The sequence below is a fragment of the Scyliorhinus canicula genome, chromosome 8, assembly GCF_902713615.1.
Source record: "Scyliorhinus canicula chromosome 8, sScyCan1.1, whole genome shotgun sequence".
NCBI lineage: Eukaryota > Metazoa > Chordata > Chondrichthyes > Carcharhiniformes > Scyliorhinidae > Scyliorhinus > Scyliorhinus canicula.
Genome location: NC_052153.1, coordinates 113,693,297 through 113,707,277, shown reverse-complemented (window position 1 = coordinate 113,707,277; position 13,981 = coordinate 113,693,297). Strand labels below are relative to the sequence as shown.

The window sequence follows — 13,981 nt, the reverse complement described above, 5'->3', positions numbered from 1 at the left end:
AGGAATTCATGGAATGCTTACAAGATGGCTTTTTGGAACAGCTTGTCATGGAGCCCACAAGGGAGCAGGCTATTCTGGACCTAGTGCTATGTAATGAACCAGACTTTATAAAAGATCTTAAAGTAAGGGAACACTTAGGAAGCAGCGATCATAATATGGTTGAGTTCAGTCTGCAGTTTGAAAGAGAGAAGGCAAAATCGGATGTAATGGTGTTACAGTTAAATAAAGGTAATTACGAGGGCATGAGAGAGGAACTGGCGAAAATCGACTGGAAGCAGACCCTAGTGGGGAAGACAGCAGAGCAAAAATGGCAGGAGTTTGTATGCATAATTGAGGACACTGTACAGAGGTTCATCCCCAAGAAAAGAAAGATTATCCGGGGAGGGATTAGACAGCCATGGCTGACAAAGGAGGTCAGGAAATGTATCAAAGAAAAAGAGAGATTGTATAAAGTGGCCAAAAGCACTGGGAAATCAGAAGATTGGGAAGGCTACAAAAACAAACAGAGGTTAACAAAGAGACAAATAAGGAAGGAGAGGATCAAATATGAAGGCAGGCTAGCCAGTAATATAAGAAATGATAGTAAAAGTTTCTTTCAATACATAAGAAACAAACGACAGGCCAAAGTAGACATTGGGCCAATTCAAACTGATTCTGGAAGGCTAGTGATGGGAGACGAGGAAATGGCTGGAGAACTTAATAAGTACTTTGCGTCTGTCTTCACAGTGGAAGACATGAGTAATATCCCAAAAATTATAAAGGGTCAGGGGGCTGAGTTGAGTATGGTTGCCATTACAAAAGAGATGGTGCTAAAAGGTCTTAAAATTGACAAATCCCCTGGCCCCGATGGGCTACATCCTAGAGTTCTGAGGGAGGTGGCTGAAGAAATAGCGGAAGCGTTGGTTGAGATCTTTCAAAAATCACTGGAGTCAGGGAAAGTCCCGGACGATTGGAAGATCGCTGTTGTAACCCCCTTGTTCAAGAAAGGATCAAGACAAAAGATGGAAAATTATAGGCCAATTAGCCTAACATCGGTTGTTGGTAAAATTCTAGAATCGATCGTTAAGGATGAGATTTCTAAATTCTTGGAAGAGCAGGGTCGGATTAGAACAAGTCAACATGGATTTAGTAAGGGGAGGTCGTGCCTGACGAACCTGTTAGAATTCTTTGAGGAGGTGACAAGTAGGTTAGACCAGGGAAACCCAGTGGATGTGGTCTATCTGGATTTCCAAAAGGCCTTTGATAAGGTGCCACACAGGAGGCTGCTGAGTAAGGTGAGGGCCCATGGTGTTCGAGGTGAGCTACTGGCATGGGTTGAGGATTGGCTGTCTGACAGAAGGCAGAGAGTTGGGATAAAAGGTTCTTTTTCGGAATGGCAGCCGGTGACCAGCGGTGTCCCACAGGGTTCAGTGTTGGGGCCGCAGCTGTTCACCATATATATTAATGATCTGGATGAAGGGACTGGGGGCATTCTAGCGAAGTTTGCCGATGATACGAAGTTAGGTGGTCAGGCAGGTAGTGCTGAGGAAGTGGGGAGGCTGCAGAAGGATCTAGACAGTTTGGGAGAGTGGTGCAGGAAATGGCAGATGCAATTCAACGTGAGAAAATGTGAGGTCTTGCACTTTGGAAAAAAGAATCCAAGCATAGACTACTTTCTAAACGGTGAGAAAATTCATAATGCCAAAGTACAAAGGGATCTGGGAGTGCTAGTCGAGGATTCCCTAAAGGTAAACATGCACGTTGAATCCGTAATTAAGAAAGCAAATGCAATGTTGTCATTTATCTCAAGAGGGTTGGAATATAAAAGCAGCGATGTGCTACTGAGCCTTTATAAGGCTCTGGTTAGGCCCCATTTGGAGTACTGTGTCCAGTTTTGGGCCCCACATCTCAGGAAGGACATACTGGCACTGGAGCGTGTCCAGCGGAGATTCACACGGATGATCCCTGGAATGGCGGGTCTAACATATGATGAACGGCTGAGGATCCTGGGATTGTATTCATTGGAGTTTAGAAGGTTAAGGGGAGATCTAATAGAAACTTACAAGATAATACATGGCTTAGAAAGGGTGGACGCAAAGAAACTGTTTCCGTTAGGCGAGGAGACGAGGACCCGTGGGCACAGCCTTAGAATTAGAGGGGGTAAATTCAGAACAGAAATGCGGAGACATTTCTTCAGCCAGAGAGTGGTGGGCCTGTGGAATTCATTGCCGCGGAGTGCAGTGGAGGCCGGGACGCTAAATGGCTTCAAGGCAGAGATAGATAAATTCTTGATGTCGCAAGGAATTAAAGGCTACGGGGAGAATGCTGGAAGGTGGAGTTGAAATGCCTATCAGCCATGATTGAATGGCGGAGTGGACTCGATGGGCCGAATGGCCTTACTTCCACTCCTATGTCTTATGGTCTTATAGTTCCTTGGTCAGGAACGTCTTCCATCCATCTCCAGGTGGGGCGGGGGAGGGGGGTGGTCTCCCTCTCTGGGGTGGCAGGGGATTCCTTGCCTCATGGGTCCGTAGTCTCATCCACCTGTTGCTCTTGGCCTTGCCTCCCCCCTGCCATCCCTGATGCTTCTTCAGATCCCGTTTGCTGGCATGTTGTTGTTCCTCTTCTCCCTTTTAGTGATGGATGAAAGGAGAACCATCTGAGGTGTGAACCTGAGGTGTGACTGCTCAGTGCATCGCCTCCACCGGAAATCCATTGTGACTCAATCAAGGCTGAATATTAGATAAGCAATCTGACAATACAGAGACAGGTGAAGGGCTCAAAATAAGTGGTGCAGACATAGTACTAGGTTTTATCAGGATACGTTTGAAAGCTAAATCCATGTCTGAAGATGATGTGCTAGCATGGAAATGTAGATAAAGAAGAGAAAGGGGCCAAACAAAGTCATGAATCTTTTGGGGTAAGTAAAGTGAGGCTGGGTGGAATGACTTTGACCAGGCCTCTGCGATTGGCCAATTGGAATACGAGTTCCCTGATTAGTGGGCCAATCAGGGAACCTCTTCTCTGTATATAACGGGGAGTGTCAGATTCTCTGCACTCCCAGTGTAGACAGCAAGCTGAATGCACATGGTCGTACAGCTGTTGGTTTGTTTAATAAAAGGGATTCTGGTGAAGGGTCTTCTGCCTCCATGGACTTATTACGTTGGGAAAAGAAGCCATTGCTGCAGATGCTTTGGTTGTAATTATATAAATAAGAGCGGAAAGCAGTGAGGGCAAGCTCAGTAAATCTAGGAGTGAAAGTACATTGACCGTGATCGAGTGCGCACGCTGCGCCCGAAAAGCTGCTCGCCATGGCACAGCACAGCCGCCAGAAGCCGGGAGACTCTGTTCCAGGGATCTACCCGGCTCACAATGCTCACAAGTTCTAACCCGATCTCGTGAGATGTTACTATGTAAATCACTTTTTGGAAAATCTGCATATTAAAGCAAGACAGCTCGTCTCACTTTAATATGCAGTTTCCCGAGGAACCCGAAGCATTGGGATCTATCCCCTTCGCTTCAAACACCTCAGGTGAGTGTCGTTCAGCACTAGTCCCCACAAACATGGACCCTCCCATAGTTGAGCTTGGGGGGTGTCAGGGGTCGCGTCAAGGGCTTTGGAGTTCGGGCGCCATTTTCTCATTACACTGAGGGGTTCCAGCAAGCAGAGTTCCTCTGCAGAAAATGGGGCAATATGCAGCTTTGGCCGCGTGTTCCCCGCTGAGGCACTCTATTGAACCTGAGTGCTGTTTAAATGCGTTGTGTTTCTCAGCGCTGCCACTACCAGGAAACATCCCAATTTGTTAAATCGCGCCCAGAATCTTTTTGGAAGTTTGAATCCAACTTGACCAAGCCAATAAAAAAACAATTTGGCATTTTGTAAGTAGGAGAGTAGAGTAATGGAGCAAAAAAAAAAAGCAAAATTTGCACAGGGCAATGAATGAGGCCTTTGTAAAAATACTATGTGCAGATTTACATGGCCCTTTAGAGAAAAACAAAGCCATTGAACAGCACTCAACATAAATACTAGGATATTACCAAGGACTAGAAATTATAGTTTTGAGAAGGAACTTAAGATGTTGGAATTATTCCACAAGTAGAGAAGGCAAAGAGGAGATGAATAAGCTTTAAAATTATGAAGGGTTCATTTAGGTTATTGGAAGGTGTCCCAGGGGCAGGACACGGAGAAGGTCCAACATCAGGGAGTGAGACAGAAAGAGGTCCCAGATGACAGTTCTTGGTAGGGATGAATACAGGGATAATTGATAGATCCCACTGAGTCAGGATAAATGACAAAACAGAGAAAAAATCTCCCAATTTAAAGAATGGGGAGAAGATTTGAATAAACGTTGACTATAAGCCCAGAAGATTGGGGAGGGCAGCTAAAGGTTTGTGACTCTTGTGCTGCGGGCTGTAAGGGTACAGATACCCCTTTGAATCTGTGGTATTCTGCTTGACATAGCCGAAAGTCTGAGTATATGCTTGGAAGGTGAAGATTAAATGTACTTTGCAATCCGGAGGATAGGAATCTCAGAAGGTGATACAGGTTGAGCATCCCTTATCTGAAATGATTGGGACTGAGGTGTATCGGATTCAAATTTTATGGATTTCAGAATATAATGTTCGAAGGGGACATTTTCAACACAATAATCACAGTCAATACACAAATTTAATGCACTCATGGCTGGAGGCATGTTGGGATCCGTGCATCTGCGGCGCTTTGGAACCTGCGCATCACCCGAGGTCCTTCCTAGAGCCTTGTGGGATTTCCCACTCATGGCATTACGTCGGCGCTCAAAAAAAAGTGTGGATTTACGAGCTTTTTGGTTTTCGGAATTTCGGATATCGGATGCTCAACCTTTATTGAAACCCTGGAGGTGAATCCTTGTGGAAACCACCCAAGTGGGAGCGGTGTTTTAAGAGAATTCCAAGAAAAGTTCAAATGTGGAGATCAGAAACCCATGCGAGAAAGACAGAGTTTCAGTGAGACATGTCGGCTAATGGTGTGATACAAAGGACAATACAGAACAGGCCCTTTGGCCCTCCAAGCCTGTACCGGTTATGATACCACCCTAGGCCAAAACCCTCAGCATTTCCTATTGTTGTATCCCTCTATACCCATCCTATCCATGTATTTGTCGAAATGCCTTTTGAACGCCGTTAATATATCTCTTCCACAACATCCCTTGGCAGCGCGATCCAGGCACTCACTACCATTTGTGCTAAAAAAACAAATAAAATAAAATAAATCTGATTCGCACATCTCCTCTAAATTTTGCCCCACGGACCTTAAACCTATGCCCCCTGGTGACTGATCCCTCCACCCAAGGAAAGAGTGCCTACCCATCCACACTCTCCATGCCCTTCATAATCTTGTAGACCTCTATCAGGTCGTCCCTCAACCCCTGTCTCTCTAATGACAACAGTCCAAGTCTATTCAGCCTCTCCACATAGCTAACACCCTCCAGACCAGGCAACATTCTGGTAAACCTCCTCTGCACCCTCTCCAAAGCCTTCACATCCTTCTAATAGTGTGGCGACCAGAATTGTGCTCAATATTACAAGTGCGGCAGTACCAAGGTTCTATACAACTGTAGCATGACTTGGCAGTTTTTATACTCTATGCCGTGTCCGATGAAGGCAAGCATTCCGTACGCTTTCTTGGCTACATTGTCCACTTGTGTTGCCACTTTCAAAGATCTGTGGACCTGCACACCCTGATCTCTCTGACTTTATTATTTGGAAGAATTCTGCCATTTCCGGTATATTTCCCCTCTTACGTTAGACCTACCAAAATGCATTACCTCACATCTGTCTGGATTAAAATCCATTTGGCAGTTCTCTACCCAAGTCTCCAACCTATATATGTCCTGCTCTATCCTCTGACAATCCTCAACACTAACTGCCACTACTAACCTTGGTGTCATCCGCGAACTTACTGATCAGATCAGCTACATTTTCCTCCAAATGGTTTATATGTATTACAAACAACAGAGGCCCCAGTACCGATCCCTGTGGAACACAGCTAGTCACTACCTTCCATTCAGAAAAACATCCTTCTACTGCTACCCTTTGCCTTCTGTGACTAAGCCAGTTCTGTATCCACCTTGCCACCTCACCTCTGATCCCATGTGACTTCACCTTTTGTACCAGTCTGCCATGAGGCACCTTGTCAAAAGCTTTACTGAAGTCCATGTAAATAACATCCACCGCCCACCCCATATCAATCATCTTTGTCACCTCCTCAAAAAACATGATCAAGTTAGTGAAGCATGACCTCCCTTCACAAAAGAATGCTGTCTATTGCTAATGAATCGATTTGTTTCCAAATGGGTATTAATCCTGTCCCAGAGAATTCTCTCCAATAATTTACCTACTACCGACGTGAGGCTCACTGGCATATAGTTTCCTGGATTATCCATGCTCCCTTTCTTAAACAGCGGTACAACATAAGTTATTCTCCAGTCCTCTTGGGATCTTATCTGTAGTCAATGGGGATACAAAGATGTCAGTCAAGGCCCCAGTAATTTCCTTCCTTGCTTCCCTCAGTATTCTGTGGTAAATCCCATCCCAGGAGACCTATCTACCTTAATGTCTTAAAACAACTAATACTTCCTCCTTTTTAATGTCAACATGACCCAGACTGTCCACACACCCTACCCAAGAATCAACTTCCACAAAGTCTTTGGGGAACACTGATGCAAAGTACTCATTTAGTACCTTGTCCGTTTCCCCTGGCTCAACACATAGATTCCCCCTTTGTCCTTAAGTGGTTCAATCCTTTCCCTGGCCACCATATGAATAAAAAGCTTTTGGATTCACCTTAATCCTACTTGCCAAGGACTTCTCATGACCCTTCCTAGCCCTCCTAATTTCCTGCTTAAGTACCTTCCTACTTTCTTTATACTCCTCAAGGGTTTTGACTGTCTCCACCCTTCTAGACCGTACAAAGCCTCCTTTTTCTTTTTGATGAGGTTCACAATATTCATTGTTATCCAAGCTCCCTAAACTTCTCGTGCTTATCCTTCGTTCTCTCAGGATTTTCCTAAATCCTAATCAACTGTCACTTGAAAGACCCCCACATGTCCGATGTTGATTTACCCTCCAACAGCCGCACCCAGTCCAAATTCTTCGATTCCTGTCCAATGTTATCATAACTTGTCTTTCCCCAATTTAGCACCTTAACGCGAGGGTTACCCTCATCCCTATCCAAGTGTCTTGACTGTGTTGTTGAGAAATCCACAGAATCTGTTTGGGTCACTTCTGTCATTTACTTTGATGTGTGGTGTGTCTGACCACATTTTGCCAGTTGATTCACATGTACAGAATACTTACTCTGAATCGTTAAATTATAAGATAAATATGGTAAATTTGTTTATCTTCCTGATTTTTTTAATGCATCTATAAAGATATAGCTGGAGTAAAAGTATTTTGAATATTTGAATCATTTTCTTGTTTGTATTGAGATCTTTCCAACCTATTTGTCTCGTGTAATAGAGTTCCTTTTTATTGTCCAAGAAATATTTTATTCTTATTATTGAAAGTTAATTAGCAGACTCCTGTGAATTTGTTTAGTTTCTTAAAAAATATATATAAGCTCGGATCTTTCGGGGTTCACTCTGGCATGTGACTTGTGCAGTAGAAATAACATCAGTTAGGATTGTAACATTGTGTTTGTTGGAGCCATACCCAATCATTGTATTTAACAGGAAATTAGGTAAACATTGAGGTAAAATAAAGAAAAAAGAGCATGGGTAACAGTGCTAGAGTAGATGCTTCCAGTCAGGGAGATAATATCAGCTTAGGTATGATGGATTGAATGATCTATTCCTGTACTAAAATTTGCAATACTTTATTTATTCCTGTATTTTGGTTCACAGAGAGAAAAAATTGAAATCTCGTGTGCAGGAATTGGTAACTGCTTTAGAAAGAATGACAAAAAGCAGTGAAGTGCGACATCAACAGTCTGCAGAATTTGTTAATGACCTCAAAAGAGCAAACAGGTATGGGATTTGGAATTGCAAAAGAACAGAACTAATATTTGAATGTAGTACTAATCCTAGCAAAATAGTTGATGATGTGTTAGTTTAGGTCTTGCAAAATTAGCTGATTTCAAATGGGATTGGCACTGGGGTGATCAAATATAATGTTTAGATATTGGTTATCAGCAAGGCAAGTAGAATCACACAACAGTTTCCCCTTATGGCCTTTTTATTTTCACAGTAGCAATATGAAAGTTGTATACAATGAAATGAAAGAAAATGAAATGAAAATCGCTTATTGTCACGAGTAGGCTTCAATGAAGTTACTGTGAAAAGCCCCTAGTCACCACATTCCGGTGCCTGTCCGGGGAGGCTGGTACGGGAATCGAACCGTGCTGCTGGCCTGCTTGGTCTGCTTTAAAAGCCAGCGATTCAGCCGAGTGAGCTAAACCAGCCCAAATCCAATGCTTAGTGGGTCCACATTTTTACCCCGTGATAATGAAACTTAATACAATAATGTAAATAACAAGGAGATAGCCCTCTGGTTAAAGCACAAGAAGAAGGCTGCCAGACCCAGAATCCCAACTAAACAAGCACCTTTCGCTTGTGCTTCTTGTTTTAATGTACATCATTTTGTGATTTTCTTTTTCCTAATATAAAGACACTTTCTTCTCACCTCCTTTCTTGAAGGCACAGCATCGTGCTCTGATATAGTTCGCTATGTTGATAGCTGTCTGGTACTGTGTCCATGGGCTACTCTTTGTGTGTGCCTGGACCATGGTGTCAACAGCCTATTTGGCCAATCATGGTCGTGTCCATACATGGTGTAGACAATTTCTGGCACAGTCAAGATGACTGTAAAGAGAAGCTGATTTTCTAACCTGTTTCTTTCTCCATAGGGTGCTGAGGTCTCTTGTACCCTAACTATCCTCATGGTGTTGTTTGGTTAATTTGGCACAGACTACAAATAGGACCTTGGACCTTTTGATCTGTATGGCTTTATGCTACACTAAGCAGTGCCTTTACCCACTAAGTCAAACTTTGTTTTTTAAGATCACTCTCCCAATTTCAATTTAGGGGAACGATATGTCAGAATGAGCATTAATATTGTCCTTTAAAGTTGGAGACCTAATGTATCTCAATCTGATTGAAAGAAGGCTGTCCTGTGCACCATAAAAATAACTTTTTTTCTAAATATTTTTATTCTCCTTTTTCACATTTTCATCAAAATTTACAATAACAGCTAATCAGAAATAACAACAAATACAATGGCAATCCCCCAGCCAACAATCCCCTTATGCCACCCACTCTCAAACAGTTCCCAACATTTTGAATACAAAACACCAAAACAAAAGAATCATCAATAACTTATTAATTCTAACCCCCCCCCAAACCCCACCCCTAATATTCAATGTCATCCAATTCATGAAAATGCATGATGAGCAAGGCCCATGAGTTGTGGAACCCTTCCATCCTCCCCCTCAACTCAAACTTTACTTTCTCAAGTGTGAAGAACTCCAGCAGATCCAGGTTCAATTCCCGACTTGGGTCACTGTCTGTGCGGAATCTGCACGTTCTCCCTGTGTCTGAGTGGGTTTCCTCTGGGTGCTCCGGTTTCCTCCCACAGTCGAAAGTTGTGCAGGTTAGGTGGATTGACCAGGATAAATTGCCCTTAGTGTCTAAAAAGGTTAGGTGAGGTTACAGGGATGGGGTGGGCTTAAATAGGGTGGTCTTTCCAAGGGCCGGTGCAGAATTGATGGGCCGAACGGCCTCCTTCTGCACTGTAGATTCTATGATTCCCCTAGAATCACCACATAAATTGGATTGAATTTTGTTTATTGTCACAGAGGTACAGTGAAAAGTATCTTTCTGCGAGAAGCTCAACAGATCAATAAGTACATGGGAAAAAAAGGGAATAAAAGAAAATACATAATAGGGCAACACAAGGTATACAATGTAACTACATAAGCACCGGCATCGGATGAAGCATACAGGGTGTAGTGTTAATGAGGTCAGTCCATAAGAGGGTCATTTAGGAATCTGGTAACATCGGGGAAGAGCTTTTTGAGTCTGTGTGTGTTCTCAGATCTCCTGCCCGATGGAAGAAGTTGGAAGAGTGAGTAAGTCGGGTGGGACGGGTCTTTGATTATGCTGCCCGCTTTCCCCAGGCAGCGGGAGGTGTAGATGGAGTCCAATGAATGGGAGACAGGTTTGTGTGATGGACTGGGCTGTGTTCACAACTCCTCTGAAATTTCTTGCAGCCCTGTGCCGAGCATTTGCCATACCAGGCTGTGATGCAGCCAGATAGGATGCTTTCTATGGTGCATCTGTAAAGTTGGTAAGGGGTTAATGTGGACATGCCGAATTTCCTTAGTTTCCTCAGGAAGTATAAGCGCTGTTGTGCTTTCTTGGTGGTAGAGTCGACGTGGGTGGACCAGGACCGATTTTTGGAGATGTGCACCCCTCGGAATTTGAAACTGCTAACCATCTCCACCTCGGCCCCGTTAATGCTGACACGGTGTGTACAGTACTTTGCTTCCTGAAGTCAATGACCAGCTCTTAAGTTTTGCTGGCATTGAGGGAGAGATTGTTGTCTCTGCACCACTCCACTAGGTTCTCTATCTCCCTCCTGTATTCTGACTCGTTATTCGAGATCTAGCCCACTATGGGCCGACACAACCCCCTTCTCCATTCCCCCTGCCGTCAATATCTCTTCCAACATGTGCGAGCCGGCGCCATCGGAAAGCTCTGTACCTCCTTCCTGGCAAAATTTCAGACTTGAATATACCTAAACATCTCCCCTGCCACAATCCATATTTCTCCCCCAGCTCCTCCAACTTCGCAAGCCAGCCTCCCAGAAACAAATCCTGTAATATCCTAACTCCCCTCTCCTCCCATCTCTGAAAATTCCCATCCCACCTTCCTGGTTCGAATCTATGACTCCTTCAAATCGACATTTTCCTTAACCCTGCCCACAACCTAAAGTCCCAGAAAATTAACCTGTGTAATTTGTATTAAAGCATGTTGTTAAACAGGAGTTTTACCTTCTACCCAATTGATGCTGAGACAGGGCAGCAAAACAAATTGAAAATAAATCCAAATGCATATTGTAAAAAATACCTTTATTTTATTGCAGTATTATTTCTTGTTAATGGGAACTAAATAAAGAATTAAAACTAGATTGCACTTCTCCAGTTTTTATAGCTCTATACAGTTGCATTGTAGTGCTGACAGTACAAGTAAAAAAAAAGCTATGAGTCATTTTTTTATTTCTTTGTATAAATGGTACATGAATTGGATGTCTTGATTTCTATTTATTCTATAAAGTCTGCTTCATGTATGTGATAAAAGCACTGTCCATAAGGCAAATGCCCCTTCATATGGGAATTGTGCTACATTTTAATAGGGAATTACCATATATACTCAGATAAAAGTCAATTTTCATGTTAAAATTGACTGCATAATGTTTTGTCCAAAAGAGACATTCCTAGACCTCGTATAAAATGACCCCAGTTTTTCCAGGGGTCACAGTCCAAAAATTTCAGAACCAAAAGGTAAGTGGAGTTGGGAAGAGGAAAGCAATTGTTTTCAATGCTCAGGCTACAATTGAAAAGATAAAAGTGAAACCAACCATGAATAACCGCGACACCCTGGGCTAGTGGGCGGTCAATTCCAGCCCCACTTGACCCGGAGTTGCAACACAAGTGAAATTGGATGTTATTCTAAACAGCCCGAAGACCTTGGCTGAGCCCATAAACTGTAATCACCAGGTTTGCAAGTTTAACATAAATAACCTTTTATTATTTAACAGTATCATCGAATCATAGAATTGATAGTACAGAAGGAGGCCATTCAGCCCATCGGGTCTGCACCATCCTTTGAAAGAGCACCCTACTAAAGCCCACATCTCCACCCTATCCCCGTAACCCAGTAGCCCCACCTAATCTTTTTGGACACTTAAGGGCAATTTGGCATTGCCTATTCACCTAACCAGCACATCTTTGGACTGTGGGAGGAAACCGGAGCACCCGGACGAAACCCACGCAGACGAGGGGAGAATGTGCAGACTCCGCACAGACAGTAACCCAAGCCAGGAATTGAACCCAAGTCCCTGGCGCTGTGAAGTAACAATGTTAATCATTATACCACCATGCAACATAGAGGGAAGAAAACAAATGCTAAAGTAATATAACTAAACTGACAAAAATGGAGTTCCAGCTTTTGATTCAATGCTGCTTCTTTCTAAGCTTGAGAGGATTTTCTCTGGCAAGAATCAACTATGTAGTAAACATGTGCCAGACACTCATCAGTTTTAGAATGAGAAAAACAGTCTTTTACTTCAGAGAAAGTGAGAAAGTTCCTTCTTCGTTCAAGGTCTAATCACTTCTGCCCAGCTCTCTCTCAGAAGCATCCCGCAGGAACGAATCACTGATAGTTGTCAGCCACAACATTGTCACTGGCCAGCACACAGATTGCCAGTCAGCCAATCGAACTGACTTCCTTCAAAGCTGGTCCTTAAGATTCCCATGCGCCGATGAGTCTGTCTTCTCATCGCCAAAAATCAAATTGTGGGACACACTGCCCTGCCAGCTTGTCCGCATTCCGATTATGTGTCCACGGACCAAAAATAATAAAAGAAAGCGATAGAAATGGGAACAAAGGGAAATCAGAAGGAAAGACTCTACCACATTACATAGATTATCATAGAATTTACAGTGCAGAAGGAGGCCATTCGGCCCATCGAGTCTGCACCAGCTCTTGGAAAGAGCACCCTACCCAAGGTCAACACCTCCACCCTATCCGCATAATCCAGTAACCCCACCCAACACTAGGGCAATTTTGGTCACTAAGGGAAATTTATCATGGCCAATCCACCGAACCTGCACATCTTTGGACTGTAGGAGGAAACCGGAACATCCGGAGGAAACCCACGCGCACACGGGGAGGACGTGCAGACTCCGCACAGACAGTCACCCAAGCCGGAATCGAACCTGGACCCTGGCGCTGTGAAGCAATTGTGCTATCCACAATGCCACCGTGCTGCCCCATTACCCATGTGTTGACCTCATAACTTTTGACCAAAAGAATTGGTTTCTAAAATTCAACCTTCATACAAATATGTATATCAAATTGATTGATATGGTTTCATCACTTATAATTTGTAAATTATTTTGACTTTTTAATTGCAGTAATTTAGTAGCTGCCTATGAGAAAGCAAAGAAGAAACATCAAAACAAATTGAAAAAACTGGAAGCACAAATGATGGCCATGGTGGAGAGACATGAAACACAAGTGAGAATGCTTAAACAGAGAATTGCGTTGCTTGAAGAGGAAAACTCGAGACCTCAAACAAATGAGACTTCACTGTAAGAAAACATAAGAATGGTATGGACGGTGAGAATTCATCAATTCTGCCATATCAACTCAGAAAACATAAATGTCAAGATAGGAAAAGTGATATTGATATCTTTCTTCTGATAAATGTGAATGTGTCCAGGAACCATGTAACCACCAGCATAAACATTATTGTGGAAACTATGCTTCTAATAAAAATGACTGAAGCGAGCACTGGCTAAATATTGGACACCAGTAAATCAGCTCTTAGCTGTGGCCAGAAACTCTCTTAAATATACTTGCATCTCAAAGGAGCATGCATTTTTAATATTGTCTAAATATGGCAAATGGACACTTGTAACTATGTATCACCAAGTTGTATCAAATTGGCACATGATTGTACAGCAAGATTGAAATTTAATAGATACTGCTAGGCCAGCTACTTACATTTCAGTCATTAGTGTTCTATTCAAACTCATGATCTTACAATATGGTTTTAAATCAAAAATGTTAAACTATCTTCATCGCACACTAAGGGCTGTTATGCTGCAATTGTCAGGTTGACATCATGCAAAATCCTTCAAGTGAAGACTGTAGGTAAGTGTTTCATGTGATACTGACGCAGAATCAGGAAACAATTCACAGGAAAAAAAAATGCCTCATACACCTCTGGCCTACATTTATGT

At 43.1% G+C, this 13,981-nt stretch overlaps 1 protein-coding gene across 1 annotated transcript in view; it reads left to right on the top strand.

Annotated features, from left to right (window-relative positions):
* LOC119970453 (colorectal mutant cancer protein-like) overlaps nt 1–13,737 on the top strand; it is a 306,036-nt gene extending 292,299 nt beyond the window's left edge. The window contains 2 exon segments of the mRNA XM_038805079.1: nt 7,860–7,982; nt 13,151–13,737. Of these exon segments, the coding sequence (XP_038661007.1) occupies nt 7,860–7,982; nt 13,151–13,331 (304 nt within the window). The 3' untranslated portion in view covers nt 13,332–13,737.
* Nucleotides 13,738–13,981: the final 244 nt, after the last annotated feature.